A 22,057-nucleotide genomic window follows, 5' to 3' on the forward strand; every position below is an offset into this window, starting at 1 on the left:
TTGAATCATATTTAAAAGCAAGCAGTGGTGAGCGGTCAGGCCAAGCAAAAGCTTTTTGGCCGGACTGAACATAAAGCGACCTACATTGACAACCTCAATTGGAAAGATTTTTTCCTCATCTAATTCTATTTGTTTAGTCTATTCTGTTGTCCAATCACGTTTGGGCTTGTATGTGTTGCCAGGCAGGTTAATCCCATCACTTGTGTTGAAACTACAGTAGTGATGGAACTGGCTTTGAAAGATTCCAGATTCTTCAAAAAAAATAAAAAATGGGGGGGGGGGGGGGGGGGGTTGAAATGTCTGGATCCATGAGACGCCCCCCACCGAGTTGTGAAAAAAAAACAGCTTACCAAGCAAAACATAAAGGTTATGTTGTAATTTGTTTGTTTCAAGATGAGATGTTTTGTGGGAAATGCATCTCGGGTCATTTCTTTGCTCTGGATTTCATTGCACTTTTTGTCAAATATTGACGGTGAATTGCTCCAGACGATGGCGGCGGCACATTTGCACGGCGGCTTTCACGTGGTCGACATGATGTTGCTATTTGAAGGGCCGGCGAGCAAACGCACGGCCGCCACTGGGAGAAAGGTCGTCTTCGTCACTCTTGTTGCGCTGAAGGGCCTGCGGCTGAATCGTTATGACCTCCAAAAGAAAAGGGGCGTGGCCCTTGTAGAACCCCCAGGGGCCCCTGCAAGAAGAAGTCCCCCTGCCTCACCACATGCTAACGGTGACCCCCCCCCCCCTCATACAATTTTGGAATGAGCCCCCTCACCCCTTTGCATGCACTTGATTACACTCCAATGCAGCTCCCCCCCCCCCCCCCCCCCCCCCGTGATAGCTTAAAAGGATCACAAGATGCTCCAAATGTGGCCGCTACTCCCAGGGGGCCCTGGAGACAAATGGACGGATCACGTGCGTGTGTTGTGACAGGAAGTGCATTGTGTTGCTTCCATAAATAAAACAGACTGCTCCATGTTTCACGTGGATGCTACACACACTTTATTGGAAAAGACGCACCCAACGGTTTTCATGTTTTAATGTCGCACACGCGACTTGTAAGTCGCACCCGCGCCACAAAACGCTCTCCCGCCACTAGAGTCGAAATCTCGAGTGTAACTTACAAGTCTTGTATACCACATAAAAAAACTCAAGTCAATAAATAAGGATAAATAGAAGCAAACACACGAGATGACGCGTCTTCACATCATGTGACCGACGCCTGTTGATGACATCACACACGGGAACAAAATCAGCAGGAGGGCCGCAAAATAGGGAAATCCGACTGAGCTTTTTTCTGTTACGTCATTTTGGGTTGAAAGTTGAGATGCAAACAGTAATTGATCAACGGACAAGGATTTTGACAATCGATGAATCGTTCAGTTTGAACGTTTCAACTTCAGCCTCAAAAGTTTGACATTTGATGTGTTGATTTTTTTCATCCGATTTGTTAATGAATGGAAAAAAAATAATTAAGAGATGAATGGATTGTCAACGAAACGCTCAAACGGACTTCCACGGCAGGTGGGAATGTGAAGAACGGGATTTGAAAAAAAACAACAACATTTATTTACAAGGAGCCTTCCGATTGGCCGACCGGCAAACAGCAACAACAACAAAAGTGATGTGGGAGGAAAGAGACGGAAAGCACCAAACATGTTACAAGGATAGAATGCAGCAGAGGAGCTTTCATTTTGCCGCTGAATATGCGGTTTGACACGTGTGAGCTTCCTTGGAAGGGAACGTCCTCGATTCGTCGCCTTGTTTTGCTTGCCAGAAGGCAAACGGCTTCCAAGTAAAACGCTTCTAACAAAGTAGAAATGAGTGTTTGGTAAAAACTCCTTCGCCGTCACCGCCGGTCGTTTGTCTGTCGAAGCGCGACGCATGTAGCTTAGCATTTGCTAGTTTAGCATTAGCATTTGCTTTGCGCCGTCGACATGGGAAGTGCCACGGCCGCCAGGCTGCTACGTGCTCCAGGTTAGTGTTATGTGCTAACACATACCTTAGCATTTGTCTTTGCTATCTTAGCTTAGCATTTGCTTTGTGTTTTGGACGCAGAATGTGACACACGCGCCAGGCTAGTACACGCTTCTGCAGTTTGCAGAAAGCAGCGTGGCATGCTAATGTGTAGCTTAGCCTTAGCTTAGCTTCATGTTAGCTGTTTGGATGCATTCCGTAACACCTGCCAGGCAATCTCGCTTAGGAGAGCTTACACGCTAACACGTATCTTAGCGTTAGCATTTGCTAGCTTAGCTCCGGGCCTTGCGGGAAACTCACCACTCGGCAGTCTTTCCAAAACAAGTCTTTCCTCTTTAACGAGGTTTGCAAATTGCCTTCATGCACCCCAACAACGTTTGACGTCCGCACGCAATATTTGCGTAATTCCAAGGAATGAAAAGTGCCTTACAAAGAAAACGTCCACTTTTTCTTCTTCCTCTTAGCTTCGCATTTGCTCCTCCTTTGAAGGCGGGACTGGACATCGTAACAAAGTGCGGAATGTGTGCAACGTTTCCGGAAAGACGACAAAGGCGAAGCGGAAGGGCCGGCGAGGGCGCCCGTCGCCGCCGGCGAGATGACGGCAACGTGCGCTACGTACGCGCTCCCCGCCCAAGCGCCCCGACAAGCGTCGGCGTCGGTGGGAGGCGCCGCGGCTCGCGGTGTCGTCACAGCGGCGTGGACTGCTTGATGCTGTGGAAGCTGACCCGCGACGGCGACGTGGGGATGGACACGGCCTGCGTCATTCGCGGCCGGATGGAGTGCTGTTCCTGCCAGCGGTGGAAACGCTTCCTGGCGGCCGAGCGCACCTGAACGACACGCACACACAACAACAGGTGGCACCTCAACGTGCGCTTGCACTGTGTGTGAGGCCGGCGGTAACCGCGGCAACCAGATGCCATTCACTACATAGCCCCCCCCCCCTGCCCCCCTCCAGTGTCCCCAATTCAAATCCAGCTTGTGCAAAGCAGCCGACACGTGAACTTGCAGCAAACACGCAATCGATATGCGGCCGGCAATCAAGCGTCTTCCTGACGGCGGCGGTGGCGGTTCTTCCTATTAGCGGCCGGCCGTCGTCCTGGCGACGCGGCCTGGCGCCAGCTCTGTCGCCAGACGACATTCCACACGCGACCACTTGGGGTGACGCGTCTGCAAAGTCAGCGACGGCCCTGCGGCGTCCGGTCGCCATGGTAACACGTGGTGGGCAAGGCGGCAAAGGAGGCGGGGCCTAACTTACCTCGCTGTTGAGGAAGCAGTAAAAGACGGACACGAAGAAGCCCTGCGGGAGGAGGTCAAACGTCAGCGCGCCGGACGGGAACGTCTGCGCCGCGGCGGGCGGTTGTGCCATTTGCATACCTGGAAGGATTCCAGGAAGGAGTTGAAGTAGATGAAGACCAGCTGCGAGATCTCGTCCTCGCCGGGATTGACGAAGAAGAGCATGTAGGTGATGCCCAGCAGGGGGAGCAGCACCAGCGTGGCCTTCACCGCTTTCCTGCCCAACGGGACAAACGCGCGCCAGATGAGCGCTGGCCGCTGCTAACTGGCCCCGCCCCCTTCCTACCTGTACTGAATGGTCTCCGAGGTGGTGGACGCTCGCAGCTTGGTCATCAGGATCCTGACGATGTTGAACAGGAAGATGAAGTTGATCTGAAAGCATTGAGTGATGTCATCGCCTGAGCGACGCTGCGTCCAAACGACGGCGACGGCAAAGCCATGATGTCATCAGTCAGCGCAGGCAAAAGCAACTCACCACCAGAACCAGAATCATGGGACCCTGGTAGATGTAGTCGGTGTAGACGCCCGCTCGCTTCCCGAACCAACACCTGCCGACGGCACAGGACAGACGCGTCACCGCGGCAACCGGCCGGACGAGCAAACCATGACGGCAACAATGAAAAGTCCTGAAAAGCGGTGTGTGGCGTGTGCGCCTTTAAGGGGCGTGGCCTATGGAGTGACATCGGGTCGGGTCTCTGCGAGCATCTGTGAAGTGGAAGCTAACGCAAGCTAGCAATGACATAAGATCAGCAGTGTTGTGGAGGAATTCCAAAACATTCCCAGTGGAAGCGGAAGGCCGCCTGCTCGGTCCCGCATGCTAACGTGCTAACGTGCTAACGCTTTGTGCAGATGGTTGATGGGATGCTTGCTCCATGGATAGCCTGCTTGGGGGAGGGGAGGGGGGAGCAAAGAGGGGGTGCTGAGATGGAGGAGCAGGCTGGGTTAGTGCGGGGGGGGGGGGGGGCAGTTATATATGCGTACATCTGTTAGCTTTGATGTTCCTGGAAAAATTTGACACGGATCAGAAATGATCAGACCCGCCTGAGCGGAAGGAAAGATAAAGTGTGTGTGTGTGTGTGGGGGGGGGGGGGCATGCGGCATGGGGGGTAGCGTGCAAATTGCTAACACTTTCCCTTTGCACGCAGGATGAATGAAATGTATTTGTTAGCGTGTGAAAACAAGTGAAGGCGGAACTGACTTTTCGTTGTCGTAGTAAAGTTTCCCGATGGCCCAGGCCACGATGATGGGGAAGGGGATGCCTGCACGCACACACAAACACAAGCACACACACAAAACGGATTGGCCAGATGACGGAGATCCCATTTGTCATCGGCAGTCGGATTGTCCGTTGCCGCAATATTACAAACTTTGCTGCTTTTTTCACATTCGGCCTCGTTTCACTTTGGACAAATTGTCCTTCTTTGTTGCGCTTGCGTTATTTCTCATTTTTCTCCTCTTTGCCACTCGGAAGGGAATCTTCTTCCTTCTTTCGCCGCGTCCCTGCCATCAAATCTTCTTCCTTCTTTCGCCGCGTCCCTGCCATCAAATCTTCTTCCTTCTTTCGCGGCGTCCCTGCCATCAAATCTTCTTCCTTCTTTCGCCGCGTCCCTGCCATCAAATCTTCTTCCTTCTTTCGCGGCGTCCCTGCCATCAAATCTTCTTCCTTCTTTCGCGGCGTCCCTGCCATCAAATCTTCTTCCTTCTTTCGCGGCGTCCCTGCCATCAAATCTTCTTCCTTCTTTCGCGGCGTCCCTGCCATCAAATCTTCTTCCTCCTTTCGCGGCGTCCCTGCCATCAAATCTTCTTCCTTCTTTCGCGGCGTCCCTGCCATCAAATCTTCTTCCTTTCCCGCTTTGACCTTCAATCAATCTTGTGACGCTCGCTCATGAAAAGCGTCACCAAACATTCAACGCATTTCAAAACCTTCACCTATGCTATATGCTACGCTGAGCTAAGCACTGGCCACAACCACGAGTCACATCGCACCCGGGCCCTTGGCAGGTGTAAGCTGAGCTGCGGTGCGTGCGTGTGCGTGCGTACACCATCCGATGCAGATGAACATCCACTTGCGCAGCTTGTCGGTGGAGTACGTCAGCACGATGGCCGTGTGCAGGTAGCATCCTTCGCCAAACATCCAGAAGAAGTTGGTGGAGTGGAAATAGTTAAAGGAAGCCGTCACCAGGCGGCACCACACCTTCAAAATAAAGCACACATGCGCCTTCAAAATAAAACAGCAACATTGTCAATTCAGCAATGAAGAAAATGATTTTGATGTTAAATAGGAACATGATAATGACGTCATCAAATGGTTTGTAAATGAATCAAAAGAGTTTTGAAAATGACGGTGATTTTGAATTGCGATAAAAATTTTTTAAAAAAAGTCAGTTTCTATTGATCGTTTACTTGATCAATATTGTTGTATTGGACTCCATTAGTCGGAGTGAAGCAAGCGGTTCGTTGGATGAATTTTCATTGAGAAGAATGATTTTGTCTTTGTGTATTGTGGGCGTGGCCTCACCACGTTGCTCTCGTGCACCTGAGGGCTCATGGTGAGCTGCACCACGAACCAGGTGGCGTTCCTCAGGATGAAGGCGCTGATCAGGTTCCAGTGGATGATGTTCCTCAGGCAGCGGATGCTCCTGACAGACCGCCAGCAGGGAAAACATTTCATCATGGGGGCGTGTCCGTGACGCCAGCCGCACCAAGCTGTGACCTTTCACGCCGGTTAGGACGGCGGGTGTGCGAGGACGCGAGGGTGGTGACTTCTGAACGGGACGGATCTCGTCAGAGAAACAAACATTTGACGTCCGCTTGCTCATCGTCATCAAAGCTAACATGCTAACAAGGGAAGCTGCTGGCTGCCCGCATTCCAACCCAGAACTTTTAAGTGCAAGGCAGACGTGCCGGCCACTAGGCCGCCGCGTTGGCCGAGGTGAGAATGGAGTGTCTTGACATGTTGGGCTTTTTGGAGCTCTTTTGCTCCATTTTGTTCAGGCCCTGACCAGCCTCCAACCCCCCCGCCCGGGGGTGACCGGTCGCCCCAACACGACTTGTGCATAAACGCGCTCGTCTTTCAGATTTGTCTTTTTCTCCCTCGCGCTTTTCGCACTCTCGCAAGTGGGGAAGGCAAACTCGGATCGACGAGCGCCTCCATCAGTGTGAAGCCCCCCCCCCCCCCTGTCAATTCTCAGCGTGTGTGTGTGTAGGTTTCCCATCTATGCCCCCCCCCTCCCACATGTGCTGGCACGGAAGTGTTTGGAAGGTCTCCCTTCCACACGCATGGAGGCGTGTCCTACTTGGCGGCGGCAGATCGCCATTCCGTGACTAAACGGTGCTTTGCAATAAGAGGCGGTTGGGGGGGCTGGGGGGGGGGGGGGCTTTTCTTTCTTCTTATTCCTTCTTACCTCAAACACAGGAAGAGGAAGAAAGCGACCAGTAGCGCCAGCATGGAGATGACATGACCCAAGAAGTTGATGATCACCGCCATCTGGTAGTGCATTTTGCCCTTCTTCTAAAAAACGCACAAGACATCATCGTCATCATCGTCGTCGTCGTTATCATCGTCATCGTCATCATCATCATCATCATCATCATCGTCATCATCGTTGTCGTCGTTATCATCGTCATCAACATCGTCGTCGTTATCATCGTCGTCGTCATCGTTGTCGTCGTTATCATCGTCATCGTCATCATCATCGTCATCATCGTTGTCGTCGTTATCAACATCGTCGTCGTTATCATCGTCGTCGTCATCGTCGTCGTCATCGTCGTCGTCATCGTCGTCGTCATCGTCATCATCGTTGTCGTCGTTATCATCGTCATCGTCATCATCATCATCATCATCATCATCATCGTCATCATCGTCATCATCGTTGTCGTCGTTATCATCGTCATCAACATCGTCGTCGTTATCATCGTCGTCGTCATCGTCGTCGTCATCGTCGTCGTCATCGTCGTCGTCATCGTCATCATCGTTGTCGTCGTTATCATCGTCATCGTCATCGTCATCATCATCATCATCATCATCATCGTCATCATCGTCATCATCGTTGTCGTCGTTATCATCGTCGCCGTCATCGTCGTCGTCATCGTCACGAGGACAAGCGCGAGAGCAAACGAATGGATGAAGACGACTTTTCGTTTTTTCCGTTGGCGGCCTGATGTGTGGATTTACGTAATCTGGTGTCTGTGTGGGGATTAAGAGATTGGAATCCGCACATCAGCTCCCCCAATTCCCACGCCGTTGCACACAAACGCACCTGCCCGCATCCAATCATCGGCTCCTGCGTGCCCCCCCCCCAAAGTATCCCAGTTGTGCGCTTTGGCCAAATCCGAGCCGTCGTTTGTGGCGTTTGCACGACCTTCTTTTATTTATTTTGGGAAGATGTGGTTTATTTTAGAAGGATTTTTCCATTTTTGCTCGACATGAATTGTGGTCAACGTTGGTGAGTTTCGTCGGCCCCATCAAGCAAGCCTGTGAAGATTGATGCGAACGGCGCCTTCATCGGACCCCAAAACGATGGCGTCGCTCGCATGGTCCGGTCGGGAAAGTTGAAAATCGTCTTTCAACACGTTGGCAAACAAAGAAAACATCTCGAAGATGGTTTGCCGCTTGCTCACCTCCTGGTGCAGGATGGCCTTGCACATGGAGTAGTTGCCCTTCGGAGCCCACGTTCCGTTCCACAGGCACTTCCTGTACACGTTGTCTGCACACACACGCACGAGCACACACATTAGCACACCTGTGGTTCCAGTGTGGAACATTCCCAAACATCGCTACATTCATTTCACCTCAATTCAAATTGCAAACACAAACAAAAAACAAACACACACACACAAGGCACATTCCACACGAATTTGGTGTGTGACCTTTTAGTTTGTGAACTCTTGTCAGTCTTCACACCATTAATGTTAGCGTCAGTGCACACACACCACACACACAACCTCACGACACGAGTGTGTGCGCTCCACATTAAGGATGTCTTGAACTCATCAGTCAGCGAGTCGCGATGCAAACCAAGCGTGCGGCATTTTTAACATCCCGTAGAAAAGAAACGTTCCTTTTCACGTCAACGCAAACCGATCGGCGTTTTGAGGTGGGGCTTGTGACGATCATCGCCGTCCCACAGCACGTCACGTCGTAGATAAAGAGTGAAGGTGGACACGATTGTTGTTTGTTGCGTTTGCATATGCATGAGACGTGAAAAAGGATTTCCCGGCGAGTGTCGGATGGCCGACAGGTAAGGAAGGACTCGTGTCATGTCAACCGCACGGGAAAGATGCCAACGGTGGGCAAAACCCAGCAGCAAAAACCTTTGGAAGCACGCGAGCGTTGCCCGACGGCGCCGCCGTGTTCATGTGCTGGCGGCGGGCTAAAAATAGTGACACGGCGCATGAATGGGAAATGTCATCCGGCATCAAGATTAGCCGCATCAAACGCTACCAAAGCGGATGGCGGCGACCTCGCCGACTCGGAAGCCGGCTTGAGATTTCGCCACGCCGACTTGCCGCCGTCTGGACGATTTCCCAGCGGAGCATGTGACTGGACGCAGACACTCGCGGTTCGTTGACTCCATTTGCGGCGACTTCTTGGAAGGAATGGCGGCGCAGCAAGTTCAATTTGAACGTTGCCAACGATGGTCTTGCCAAGGTTTTGCCGCACGTCGCACAAAACCAAAGAAAACACGACTGCACTTTGTTTGCCGGCGAATACGGATTTTTCATTTGTCAGATTATCAAGCAACCAATTGGAGTTGATTTATGAGCCGATTGTTAACGTGAACCACAATAGCCCGTCCCGATGACGCCGGCACAATCGGTCGGTGCGTCTCGCTGCAGCAGCTCTTTTTGTTTTTCTTGAATGAGTGACTCCCCGCGCGAAGCGAGCGGACGCAGCGTGCGGTTTGTCATCCTGCCAGCCGCTGCAGTGACTTTGCGTCGCAAGTCAACGCATGCAAATGTTTGGCGGCGTGCGAGAAGGCGGCAGAGCCTGCGGGCGCTAACATGCTGACGGCGGTCTAAAAATAGCTGAATGAAAACGTCCTCTGCCATCAGGATGAGCCGCACGCCGCTTTCGTCTGCGGAGCTCAAAACACGTCAACGCGCACCGCCGTGACCTTCCCAGTTTCGGATGGCGGCGGCTGCCAAATGACTTCTCCGCCAGGAGTTCTATTAGCGTCCCGCCTCATATTTCACCGCTCGGCCGCCACCATTGTTGGCGGCGAGCAGGTGGCCCACCCACGTGCGGGATGCGCAACATCCCTCACGCTCGCTCGCTCGCTCACTCGCTCACTCGCTCGTCCTTCCTGTCCACTAATTAAGCTTCCAGGAAAGGATTGGAGGAGCGCGTCGGCGAGACGGAGCTGTTTGGTAACCGTGACAACCCGACTGACCCGAAGGTGGAAACCGCGACCGCTCACCGACTGCAACGTGTGTCGGTCGGACGGACGAGCGACGCTCATTCAAGACTCATTGCAAACGTTTGACGCAAGTCCAACCTTCGTCAGCTGCTTTTCGCACGCCACGTCGACTTAACGAGACGGCGCCGACGGAGAATTCCCCCAACGCCGCGTGAAAGAAAACCTGTAAACAAGTTTTCAACAGAGACGTTCCGCAACGCAAACACGCAAAGCTCACGTTTGCCAAAAGACGGAAAATGGAACACACTGCATGCAGGACGCGTGTGTGCGTGTGTGGAAGCTTGTTAGTATGAGAACAATTCCCCGCTGTGCGCACGCACACACACACACACACACACACGCACACACACACACACACACACACACACACCTCCATCTTGACTTCCACGAGTCAGCAGTGAGATTCAAGGGGTACATTGGGGGATGCTGGTTTTGCTGAGGAAGGGGGAGGGTGAGCAGGCACATCCAGCAAGCTGCCTCTGGAGAGGGAGAAGGTGTGTGTGTGTGTGTGTGTGTGTGTGTGTTCAGGGGTGGGGGGGGGGCTTGTTTTAGGTGTTTGGCTGAGTGTGCGTGTGGATTGTGTTTTGGGTCTTTCTTGGGGTGTAACCTTTAACCCTGATCCTCAAGAGCCACTGTCCTGCCCGTTTTCCATGCCTCCCTCCTCCAACACAGCTGACTCAAATGATCAGCCAATCAGCAAGCTGTGCAGAAGCCTATTAACGATCTTGTTGATGATTCAGGTGTGTTGCTGGAGAGAGACCTGCAAAAGAGGCAGGACAGCGGCTCTCCAGGACCAGGACCAGGACCAGGGTTCCAGGGTTCCAGGGTTCTCTACCACTGTTGCTTTAAGCAAACTGGACGAAATAGAAGGTGTCACACGTTAGCACCGTTAGCACCGTTCAGCAGCATTAGCACACATTAGCACAGTTGGCTAACAGGCAGTGCAGGCACTTTTTTTGGAACCGGTAACACACATGACCATATACGTATATTAGCACTGCTAGCAACAGGAGCACACATTGGTGCACTTTTAGTACACATTAGCACAATTAGCATAAGCTGCGTTTAATGTTGGATTTGGAGGCGCTACCTGCTGTAGAAAGTTTGAGAATCACAATCTTAGACTGTTGGAGGTTTTCAGAATGTTGTAACATGTTTGTCGAATCATCAGTGTTGCGTTCCTAAGAGGATCTCGCTAGTGGCAATCAATGGAAGAAAAGGAAGTGAAAAAAGAAAAGAAACAAAGCGACAAACAAACAAGCAATGTTAAGTCCAGGATTTGTTGGAATCTAATTTTGGAAATCCAGCACGATGATTCATGGAACATTTTCAACGCACACAATAGACGCCATTTTTAGAAGGAAACGCTTAAATGGGGATCACAGCTTCGTCTCCTCCTCTTTCTCCTCCTTCCCACTTTCAAATAATTTGTTGGACAAGTTTGTGGTCTGCTAATGTTCAAGGTCATTCAATGACATTTGGACTTTTAGATGACCCCCAAAATCGCAAACATTCCAACAAACTTCCGGACTGGAAAAAGACCCAAACGTCAACAACAAGCAAATGAAAATTGTGTGTGTTTGCATGAAGATTAGCTAGCAAGGTTGCTAACGTGACAAACGTTGACAGCGCTGCTATAAAAAGATGGCCAAGGAGTCATGTGACCTGCCTGCTCAGCTCATGAAATATTCAAGAAGGATGAATTATTAATTGAGAGTTTAAAATAGAGCGCTAAAGTATACTTTACAATCAATAAAGTCCACAGCGTCAACGTCAACATTCCTCCAGTGGGACTTTTTTGTCAGCTTTCCAAATGTTCAGATGGCAAACACACAACGTTAGCCACGCTTTTAACACAAATAACGCCAACACTTGACATTAGCCATGTTGGTTAACATGCTAACAGATACATTAGCCGTGCCGGTGAACACATTAGCCAACAACATTAGCCATGCAAGTGAAGACGCTAACAGTTAGCCACACTTTGAAGGCGCGGAGCCTAACAAGAGCCGAGCTGGCAAACACGCGTTAGCACAACATTAGCCACACTGCTCAACACACTTGCTAGCGCGCTAACACACAATATTAGCTAGACGTGAACACGCTGGATAATCGATTGGTGTTCCTTTTGGGCTTGCTTTACTTTCCCTACTTTTTGGTGGAAAACACGTTTGGGTGTCATGTTCCTGTTTATTCATGTTTTTGCCCCCCCCCCCCCCCCCCCCTGCAATTCTAGCGAGCGTCAGTTATTGCCGCCATTGGCGGTCGGGACCGCTCGCTACGTTTTCCAATCATTGGCGTGTTCCCGAATGACTGCAAATGGAAAGATTTTGGGATTTAGTGTTTGTGTGCTGCTGTTAGCCGTTAGCCTCCTCCCCCTTCTCCTTTGACGAGATTCACATTGATGTGTGTTTTTTTTTTTTTTAAATGTCAGCACAAGGTGACGAAATGGCGACACACATTAGTGGCTAATTAGCGTCCTTGTTGTTGCACTCGGCTGCCAACGCGAGCGAGCTTGACGCCTTCAGCAGGAAAAACAACAACAACGACGAAAAGCCCATGTGGTCACGAAGTGATGACATCAGCACGTACTGATGACGTCATGGCGTGTTCCAGCACGTGTCCCCGCCCCCTGGCCTCCACGTTCATGTGTCCTCTTTTTCTTCCTCTGGCCGATTTGAATGTTTACGCTAATTAGTGTAAACAAAGGCACGTGAGCCCGCGGGAGCCACGCAACTCCGTTTGGCGTTTGCTTCCCATCTCGTTTGTCCGCCGCCACCGGCAAGATGGCGGATTGAGGCCACCGACATGCTGGCAAAATGAGCCGCCGCCGCCGTTGTGGACGAGTTGCTCGGAGGGCGCGCGGGTTTTGTCAGGGTGCCGCGTACGTGTTTGCAGACGGCGTGTCGGTGGCGTGTCGCTTGCGGAAGCGGATGCGGTTCTTACTGGTGGTGTTGTAGCGCACGCCGTAGAACATCTCGGGACACGGTCGGGCCACCACGTGAGCGGCGGGGCTGCGTGGCCAGCAGGTGCCGATGCCGTCCAGCGCCGCCTGGCAGTACGCGTCCGCCGCGCCTGCAACATGGAGCGCACGTCAAGCCGGGCCGCCGGGCGTGTCCTTTGCGTGGCGTTCCCTCACCGCTGGGCGGGACGCTGGCGTTGCCCGCCATCTGCGTCTCGTTCCGGGAGGACGCCGGCCATTGGACTGAAAAGGAAAACGTCAGCGGCGCTATTCAAGAGTGTTGACGTGCTAGTTGACTCGCACTAGTAGAACAGCTGCATCTTACTAGTAACACATTTTTTCTCTACTAGTTCCACTTTTGGCCTACTAGTAAACCTTGCTTGTAAACTACTGCTCTGAACTAGTAACACCCAGTAGGCATGTGTCGCACACTAGTAGCCTGATGGGCTCTACTTACTAGTAGTTCTGCCTCACAAGTTACAGGAAATTGTTCTAGTCAGCAGTAAGACAAAGTTGTGCTAATAGTGAGCAGAAATGTCATAAATGTCGCTGTGGGGGAAAAGCAATGCTACCAAGACATGGTCGTGCTACTAGTGCATTGAAGATGGAACGCCTTTCCTCCATACGCTGGATCTGCAGACTTTCTTACGAGTTACTACTTAGATAAAGCTGTGCGCTAGTTGACAACGGCATGCTACTTGTATGACTAGTGTCATTGTCAAATTCTACTAGTTAACATATAGCGCTTCACTAGTTGTACTAGTAGCATGCAGATGTCTAGCGCCTCAGTAGTCAAATGTCCTCCAATCAAGTTTACTATCACGTCATTGTAACACACTAGCGCACCCCAGTCGCTCGACTAGTGCACTGAATTGTCTTACTAGTGAGGCCAAAGAGCGTACTAGTACACGCAGCTTAAGCTGGATATCAACAATGTGGAAGAAATCTTTAGAGCACTTTCCGTTGTGTGTGTGCAATGAGGTACGTGTGTGTGTTTAAGGGCAACAGTAAGCGTTGGTGACAGGAGTTCCCGCGGCCGCACGCACGCACGCACGCACGCACGCACGCACGCACGCGCCACCACAGCAACCGAGAACACGGACGTGTCCCCGGGCCTGGCCGCTCTTCTTCTGACAAGTTGGCAGCCTCGGGAGAAGCGGGACGGGACCCGAGGGGGGCGGGGGACGCAGCCGGGGGGAACGCCGCCTGGCCGCTAGACTTCAACACGTTTTGAGACGTCAAAAGCAATTCAAGTGACGACTTTGGGACTGGTTATTTTTAACGGCACGTGAGCTGGCCTGCTCATTAGCGCCTCCTTCCTCTGCTCGTCAACATCATTCATTCATTCCTGCTGATGGCCACCGAACGACTCATTGATTCATTCATGCGGACGATGATTGCGTCATCTCCAAATGTATTGATGATGATGATGATGATATGGACGATCGCAAGCAAACAGCACTTGGATCCAAATGCTAATGCTAATTAGCCTGCAGCCCGCCAATGCGCCTTCGTGAAAACGTCATCATGAAGAAAAAAATATTCATCAATTCATCCACAACTAATTCATGATCAAACAAATGGACATGAGGACGTGGTTCTCAAAATGTGAAAATAGTCGTCAATTTCTCTCGGCGGCCATGACAGCAGGCCGAGATGATCTTTTTTCCAAAAAAGCGACATTTGCAAACATCTTTGGAAAACAATCGTCAACATTTGCGTCCATTTGTAAACCGATAACTGAATCATAATCAATGAACGGAAGAAGAAGAATCGGGTGAATCTGACGTGGACATTTCTAAACGTCCTCTCCGGCGACGTCACGCAATTGTTTTGTTACGCAACATCAAACAACACCCAACAAGATTTTGCAGACCGCTTGAAGGCTAAATTGATTTCCATCCAATCTTTCCACTGAATAATCCATTGTAGAAATTTGTCAGATTCCTGTGACGGGCGTGATGTCATCATGATGTCTTACCGGAAGAGGCGTTGGCGGCTGACACCAGGACCGCGTCGCAGGTCACGTCGGCCCCGCGGGCGGGCGGCAGGAAGGCAAAGACGGCGACGCACATCTGCGGAAACACACGCAAACGTCACGCCGGTCGCATGATGTCACGCCGGTCGCATGACGTCACGCCGGTCGCAAACGTCACGCCGGTCGCATGACGTCACGCAGGTCACATGACGTCACGCAGGTCACATGACGTCACAAGTAAGGCCCACCGCGCTCACCTCAACTTTCACATGCGTCGATCTATATTTACATTTCGAATGGTCTTCTTCCCCCCATCTGTGAAATTCTTTTTATTCCCAAACACAATCTTTTTTTGTCCAATCCGATTTCAGCCTGTGTGTTGCTATGCCGATCTATTCTTTGCAAATCAGTCGAAATGTTCCACCTGTGTGGTCACACATTGATGACATCATCACAGGACGTATGACATCATCACAATGCCCTCCACGGTCATGTCAATGTCATGCGAAGCGTTGCCTTGAGGTCACGTGATCACGCTTTTGCCGGCTTTCATCTCTTCTCGATCCCGTTCCGAATGTGCCGACTGGACCCAAACGTCCCGACGACCGATCAACTGCAACGCCTTGAGTGGAACATTCTTCAACGCCTCAACGGGAACCAAAACGGAACGAGCTCTCAATGAGAACTTCCCAAGTCCAACATCGTCTTGCTGACAATCATCCGTAGCACGCCAACGACAACATCAACATTTGGTGGCGGCTGAAATCAAATCCGTCGATCGCTCAGCATTCCTCAACGTTTTCATTTGCGGGACGATGGCGTGAAAAGAGAAATCATTTTGTTTTGCTCATTTTCAAGCTGCAACACATCGAAGGCACGACTTCACTCGTGCTCACTCCAAGGAATGTCCTGGAACACTTTTTTTTCAAACCAATACCAGTAAGAGGATTCACTTTGGCATACTCACAGATACCGAGTACCGATACCATCGTTCATTTTGAAACCAAACGTTTCGATGACGACACGACAGATAACGTCAACAAAAACAAAACAAAACTTTCTGACTAACATGAGGATTCGCCAATGTGACAAATGGTCGCATCGACTATGCTTAAGTATCGGTGGCTGGTATTGTCAGCCTTCATACGTACCTGATACAGTGAAATAAGGCTGGTATCGGTACTCGCCCAGCACTACTCAATGAGGGTTAGGCTGATGGTGATGACATCACACGTCAGATGATGATAACATGGACTGACGCTAAAGCTGCCAAACAACAAGTTTTTTAAAAATGGAACGGTTTGGTGAGCCGTGCTGGTCTGGACCGAAACGCGCTGACGCGTTGCGGAGCCGGCGCAGAAAAGCCCCGAAAGTGCTGCGGCAACTAAGCAGGAAAACTCAACATTCGATGGATTTGGAGAAACGTCAGCAAGTGACAAACTCACCTGAAGGACAAACATTTTCGCCTCACATCCTCAGCAGAAGAAGAAAAGAAGAAGAAAAAGAAGAGAAGCTCATGTGGGAGCGAGTGTTGCGTTCACGGACAGCACGCGGTGGAAGGAGGTGCGGGTGGAGTGTTGTTGTCTGCGGTGGCCAGCTGGCGACCACTCCTCGCCCGCGTCCGCCCTCAAGCGAACCTCCTCGTGCTCGTGCTCGTGCGCGTGCTCCTTCGTCTTGTCCTTCTCCCGCGCGGCGCACGAACCGCACATCCAGCTGGCGGTGGCGCGCCGCGGACGCGCGCCTCAACGCACCGCCCACCCCAAGCGGGACGTCGCGATGGCGGGGAAAGGTGAGACGTCGGCTCTTCCGCGCGAGCGACGGCTCCTCCTCGGGTCGCGCGCGCGCGCACGCACACGCACACGCACACGCAAAAGTTGTGCTTGCGCGGAGCCGAGCTGGCGGGAAAGCAAAAGAGACCGACGCCGCGTCTGGCGCAGCGCGCACACGTGACGTCTTTCCATTTGGACCGGCGCCAAAGTGGGAGGAGCCGAGGAGACGCTGGCACTGGCACGCGCGCGCGCGTTAATTAGCACATGCAGCGATCCACTCAAAAAAAAACACGGAGTGGGAAGTCCAAGAACTCATAAATGAAGGAGAAAAAGGACAAATAGAGAAGTGAAGAAAGGAATAGAGGAAGGAGTGAAAGAATGAAGGAAGGAGTAAATAAAGGAGAAGAAGACGTCAAGCTAGCATGTAGCTAATACGGGATGCTCACATGAGTGAAGGAGAAAATGAAGGAACTAATCCACAAGCAAGCGAAGGAATAACTAATCGATTAGAATGAATCATCGACAACTATTTTGATCCATTCATGGTCTACAAACTTTGTTGAACTTGAAATTGTCCACATTGTCGCAATTTCAGCCTCTCAAAAGCATAAAGACAACTGATTAGCATCTCCTCTTTTTTTCTCTCAAAAAAAAAAATCTGCTTTGGAAAACAATCAACATTTTTGCCAATTTTGCAAGCAGTACTTGAAGGAAGCAGTGACAGCCCTGATGAAGGTTGGACGGAGAGATTTGTCTTTTTGCTGAAAAAAAAAAAAGAAACCAGGTAGTGAATGAGAATCAATTTAGATTTGTGCATTTCTGCACTGTCAAAAAGACAAAAGAATCCTCAACAGTTTCATCGGTTAATAAGATATTTGTTATTGCAGCCTTGTCTTAACGTTTTGTTCAAATCTGCAGATTGCCACCTGCAGGTCGGATGTGGTCATTACATCTCGGAACAAATCAAAATACAAAACAAGCAAATGTGAGTCATGCATGGCCGCCATAGCAAACAGGAAGTTGTATAAATGTCACGCTCAAGTCTGAACTGCTCGCTAATGACAGCGGCGGGGCGTTCGTGTCCTGCAGGAGATTTGTATGCTGGTGGGATGCTTGTGTTGCGTTCATGTGACAAAGAAGAAAGCGTGAAGCTTGATTGCCTTACAAATGAAAAAATGTTTGCCCTGTTGCTGAAAGGAGGCCAAATGTTGCGGAGTGGACAAACGCTTGCTCCTGATTGGTTGCTCGTGTGTGACTGGACAAACCAGCTGTGTTTTCCTTGACAGAGGTTGCGTAACACGGATATTTTAATCAAGCAGCTGGAAGTGCGACAATGCTGAAACCGCCACCCCAGCACACAAGCACCCCCCCGCCCGCCCCCCTCTCTCTTATCTCCTCTGCCTGCACCCCCCCCCCAACCTAACAGACAATTTGTCTTCAATCAGGCCGCACCATCCATACACTCACCAAGGTCTTAAATCCCTCCGTGTGCGCGCGCACTCATCCTCGTTCTCCCCAAATAAACTCCAACATGGGGAAGCTAACACAAAGAAGCTAACATGTAAAAGCTCATGAATCTCAAAAGGAGATGCAAGCTTGTAAAGCTAACATTTAGAGGCTAATATGGAGAAATGAACACAAGGCTAACACAAAACAAACATTTAAAGCTAACAAGGTTAACAAGAAGCTAATGAGGCTATCACGTTTTTGTCCGTTGCTTCGAACATGTGGAAGCTAACATGAAGCCAATGTGCGTGTTTTTTTTTTGTTTTTTTTTAGTAAGATACGATGCCAAGACAGAAGTTTTGCCTGCGATGAACACGACGCTAACGCGGCTCGAGTGCCGGGAAAAGTTCTGGAAGGAGCGAGTGAGGACACTTTGATGTTTAGTACTTTGTACAAAGTAATTGTCCAAAGTACTTTAGCGATCGAGTACTTTTTCAAAGTAGTTTGGAGGCTTTAAAAAAAACAACTTCAAAGACTTTGTGAGCTCGTCAAGTTTTGACCTAGAAAACCAAGACAGCCACTTAGTCAAACTCACTCTTTGTGCGTGCGTGCGTGCGTGTGTGTTTGCACGTCTGTGCGCACTTGTGTGTGTGTTTCTCGTTTCTGTTTTTGCGTGTGCGCGTTTTGTGTGTTACTTAGTTTGAGCGGGTGTCGCGTGTGGGTTTTATCTGTGTGTGTGCGTGCCAGGCTTTTACGGCGTTGGCCGACGTGAAGAAAGTTGGCTCCACCTGAAGTTGTGTTTGTTTCCCAACAAGTAAACAAAGGCTGCGTTGGGAATCCATTGGCTCGTTCCCGACTCCCCAATCAGCCCAGAAAAACAACACTGGAGTCGTACTTGCCTTTTGATGCTACTTTTTATGATCGGCCCCTAAAACGTCATCGTTGTAGCGATTGAGTCGCATTGAGGATGAGGAGAATTGAAGGATCGCCAACAACGCTGCAAATGGATTTTCAGAATAACGATCAATGGCTTTACTCGATAGGAAATGAAAATGCATAGTGACAAACATTGAGGGGACGGACAAACATTGAGGGGACGGACAAACATTGAGGGGACGGACAAACATTGAGGGGACGGACAAACATTGAGGGGACGGACAAACATTGGGGGACGGACAAACATTGAGGGGACGGACAAACATTGAGGGGACGGACAAACATTGAGGGGACGGACAAACATTGGGGGACGGCCCTCCGAAAGGAAAGGCCAACTACGTATGTCCTAAAGTCAAAAGTGGATTTTGAACACAGCTGATGTGTGTTTGTTGCGGACGGCCGGAGACGGCGGCTCGGCCTCCCGATGATGAGCTATCGATTTTGTGCCACAGCGGCGTGAGGAAAACCTGTTAGCGCTTGTCAGATTATTTCGGGATTACATTTGTCACAGGGAGATGACGGCCCGTCAATCATCCCCCAGGAAAATCTCGTGGCTTACTCGCGCGTCGTCGCCCGGCGGAAGACGGACGACACGCGGCGACCTGTCACGGCCGGCCGGGAGCGCGTGACAAACGAGCGACCATTTCCTAATGAACGAGACAAATCTTCTTCACCCTGCCGACTGACAGCTCCCTCGCCGCCGCAATCGATTCCGACATCGGACCACTGGACAAACGCCGGCTGCTCATTGGACGCTCAGCACCGGCAAGATGAACGCTTGCTTCTCACACCGCGACCGTACATGTCATCTGCTTATCTATTGATTTCAATATGACGGAAACATTTTGGTGGTTTTGTGATGTGAGCCAGCAGGCAGCGGCGCATGCTAAGGTCAAACCACATGTCAAGGTCAAAGTGCGGTCGCCTTTTAATGGCTGCTAAAAATAAAAGGCAGCCAGCGGCGGTGGGAAACAAACACATGAACACAAACATGTGAAGCCATCAACACGCCAACTAAAACGCAGCACACGCGTGTTCTTTCACACAGATGTCACTTGAAAGCTCTTCAGAGCTCTCCAGAGGACAAGAAAAAGGCTCATATCAAGCTAACATTCAGAAGCTAAAGTGAAGCTAATTTGACATTAGCTTCCTCATGAAAGTAACATGGAGCAGTTGACTGAAGCTAGCAACATAAGCCAATATAAAGCTAACATGTACAAGGTAACATGATGCAAAATGTAGAAGCTAAACGTAAATAGCACAAAATAGCTAAACGTAAAAGCTATCATTAAGCAAACACTTGAGAAGAAATAAAACATCAAACTAACAGGAAGACACAAACATGAAGCTAACATGAAGCTACCAAAACCAAGCTAATATGTAGAAGCTAAAAATAAAACTTCGTGTAGAAGCAAACAGGATGTTAAATGTAGCTAGCAAGTTAAAGCTAAATCTAGAAGCTAAAATGAAGCTAACCTCCACAAACTAACTTGAACGCAGCAGCTAACATATAAGCTAAAGTGAAATTAAATGAAGAAGCTTACATTTGAGAAGCTAGCCTGGAGAGGCTAATGTAAATAGCATGTGAAGCTAAATGTAAAAGCTAAAATGCAAAAGCTCCCAATGTAGCCTGGAGACTTTATTTTTTGATTTTTTGGGGGGGTTAAATAAAGGAAGGGAAAATGATGGGTCACCTGCAACTGTGGCGACCTCAGTTCAAAGCCATCCACCCTGGACGGACACACGGACGCCCCCAACTGCTTTCCTGGCAAGAAGCCTGTGATGGGTCAAATACAGACAGAAGTCAAATTTCGTGTACATGACAAAAACAAAAAGAGGATTTCACAAGATAATCTGATGCTAAATGCAACTCGCATGTAGTACCTCAATTGTTTCGTTGTTCTGTTTAAAGCAACATTATAAGGAACTTCCAGCTTACATTGATTATAGCGGCGCCATATGGACAAACGCGGTATTGTTATGCCTGAAGAAAGACCACATTTCCTATCAGGATAAGCGCATTGCATGGTTTTGTTTTGTTTTGGAGCTCACGTGAAATCCAGGCCAATGTTGATCCTTGACTGGATAGCTTCCCTTTACCTTTTTTTCTCTCTCGTTTTGCAGCTTCTGCCATGAAAGCAGTAATCGTGCGTCAACATTTCAAATGACTTCCGTCTTTGTAACGAATGGGGAAGTGACGCGTGCCCTGAAGGGGTCAGCACCTTTGGATTTTTGGGGTGTGCCAGTGTTCCGAGCATCTTCCTCAAAGTTGCTTAATGCCAGTCAAAATGATGCAGACGCCCTCAGGCCATGGCAAACGGGAACATTCAACTAGTGTTATCGTTGATGTTTTATCAGAAGAGTTCTGAAAATATTTTATTACGGTTGGAAAGTTCCTTAGTGCTACTTTAACGCAGTCAGACCAAATCACGTTGTGGTACGTGAAAACATGTCAAATAACCACATTCAAGTAAGAATAATGATAATAAATATCTCTCAATGGAGATGTGTCTCTGCACAGCCGCCAACGGTCAGGTGCTGGTGGACAGCCGGAAGTCGTGTATGAAAAGTTCCACAATAAAATAATGCCCGCGAACACCGATGTGCATAAATATCTGTTTTAAAGATTGTAAATGATGTTTTGACATTCACGACCTGTTGTCGAGAGAAGTCAGATTGAAGTTGGGGCACTTTTTTTCTCTTTCTTTTTCGAGTTCGCAAGTCGAATCTCTGAGTTTAGTGGCGCGTTCCTGCATAAGAATCTTCCTGTGCATACTTCCTGGTATGAGGTCCCAGCTTCCTTTTTTCTCGTCTTTATGGTGCACTCACGGACATATATGGTCTCCCAGGCTGGGAAACGAACTCACGCCAACCTGCACCGAAGGCAAGTGACGGTAACTACTCCGCCACCTGAAGGGCCGATTTCCCAGCTTCCTTGAATGCAGCATTCATGCCAAATGACGTCACAATGTCAGCCGTCATGTTTTGTTGTTCTCTTCTGCCCTCGTGCTGTTTTTTGTGTCATTACAACCAAACGTCCATTTGCAGCAATATCCACGCTACTCGTATGAATGGATTCACATGTTTTCTTTCATAACTATTAATCCAGTTCACACACACGCAACACGCACGTACTCGCGCCCGCTAGAATGTTGCAGCATAACCTCTTGCAGTTTTTCTTCTTTGTTTCTCTTTCTTTCTTTGATCTGTATTTTGAGGACAAACGGTTAAGAAAATGGATGGATGGATCTTGAGTGATTGTTTCAATAAAATTGATGTT

General features: G+C 49.8%; 1 protein-coding gene across 14 annotated transcripts; it reads right to left on the bottom strand.

Moving 5' to 3' along the window:
• Window positions 1–2,510: 2,510 nt before the first annotated feature.
• On the bottom strand, window positions 2,511–21,577 carry crhr1 (corticotropin releasing hormone receptor 1). Of its 14 annotated transcripts, XM_077550458.1 has the most exons (17): window positions 20,878–20,950; window positions 20,662–20,761; window positions 20,472–20,554; window positions 18,741–18,838; window positions 14,630–14,723; window positions 12,826–12,891; window positions 12,633–12,761; window positions 7,888–7,973; window positions 6,672–6,778; window positions 5,804–5,906; window positions 5,308–5,485; window positions 4,466–4,526; window positions 3,743–3,815; window positions 3,554–3,639; window positions 3,349–3,484; window positions 3,230–3,271; window positions 2,511–2,801 (listed from the first exon to the last, which is right to left on the bottom strand). In XM_077550458.1, the coding sequence occupies exons 5-17, from the start codon at window positions 14,721–14,723 to the stop codon at window positions 2,661–2,663; spliced, it is 1,302 nt and encodes a 433-aa protein (XP_077406584.1). In that variant the 5' UTR covers window positions 18,741–18,838; window positions 20,472–20,554; window positions 20,662–20,761; window positions 20,878–20,950; the 3' UTR covers window positions 2,511–2,660. The 14 variants fall into 14 exon arrangements, with proteins under 14 accessions (XP_077406584.1, XP_077406582.1, XP_077406580.1 ...); XM_077550456.1 differs by lacking the exon at window positions 18,741–18,838 and having other exon boundaries at window positions 20,830–20,952; XM_077550454.1 differs by lacking the exon at window positions 18,741–18,838.
• Window positions 21,578–22,057: the final 480 nt, after the last annotated feature.

The sequence above is a fragment of the Vanacampus margaritifer genome, chromosome 18, assembly GCF_051991255.1.
Source record: "Vanacampus margaritifer isolate UIUO_Vmar chromosome 18, RoL_Vmar_1.0, whole genome shotgun sequence".
NCBI classification, from domain to species: Eukaryota; Metazoa; Chordata; class Actinopteri; order Syngnathiformes; family Syngnathidae; genus Vanacampus; species Vanacampus margaritifer.

Excerpts from the sequence above, each read along its gene's own strand:
- crhr1 (XM_077550447.1), bottom strand. The coding sequence starts at position 20,911 with ATGGCAGAAGCTGCAAAACGAGAGAGAAAAAAAGGTAAAGGGAAGCTA. Across the intron at positions 7,974-12,632 it reads CGTGCGCTACAACACCACCA|ACAACGTGTACAGGAAGTGC; the intron begins GTAAGAACCGCA and ends GTGTGTGTGCAG. Across the intron at positions 6,779-7,887 it reads AGGCCATCCTGCACCAGGAG|AAGAAGGGCAAAATGCACTA; the intron begins GTGAGCAAGCGG and ends TGCGTTTTTTAG.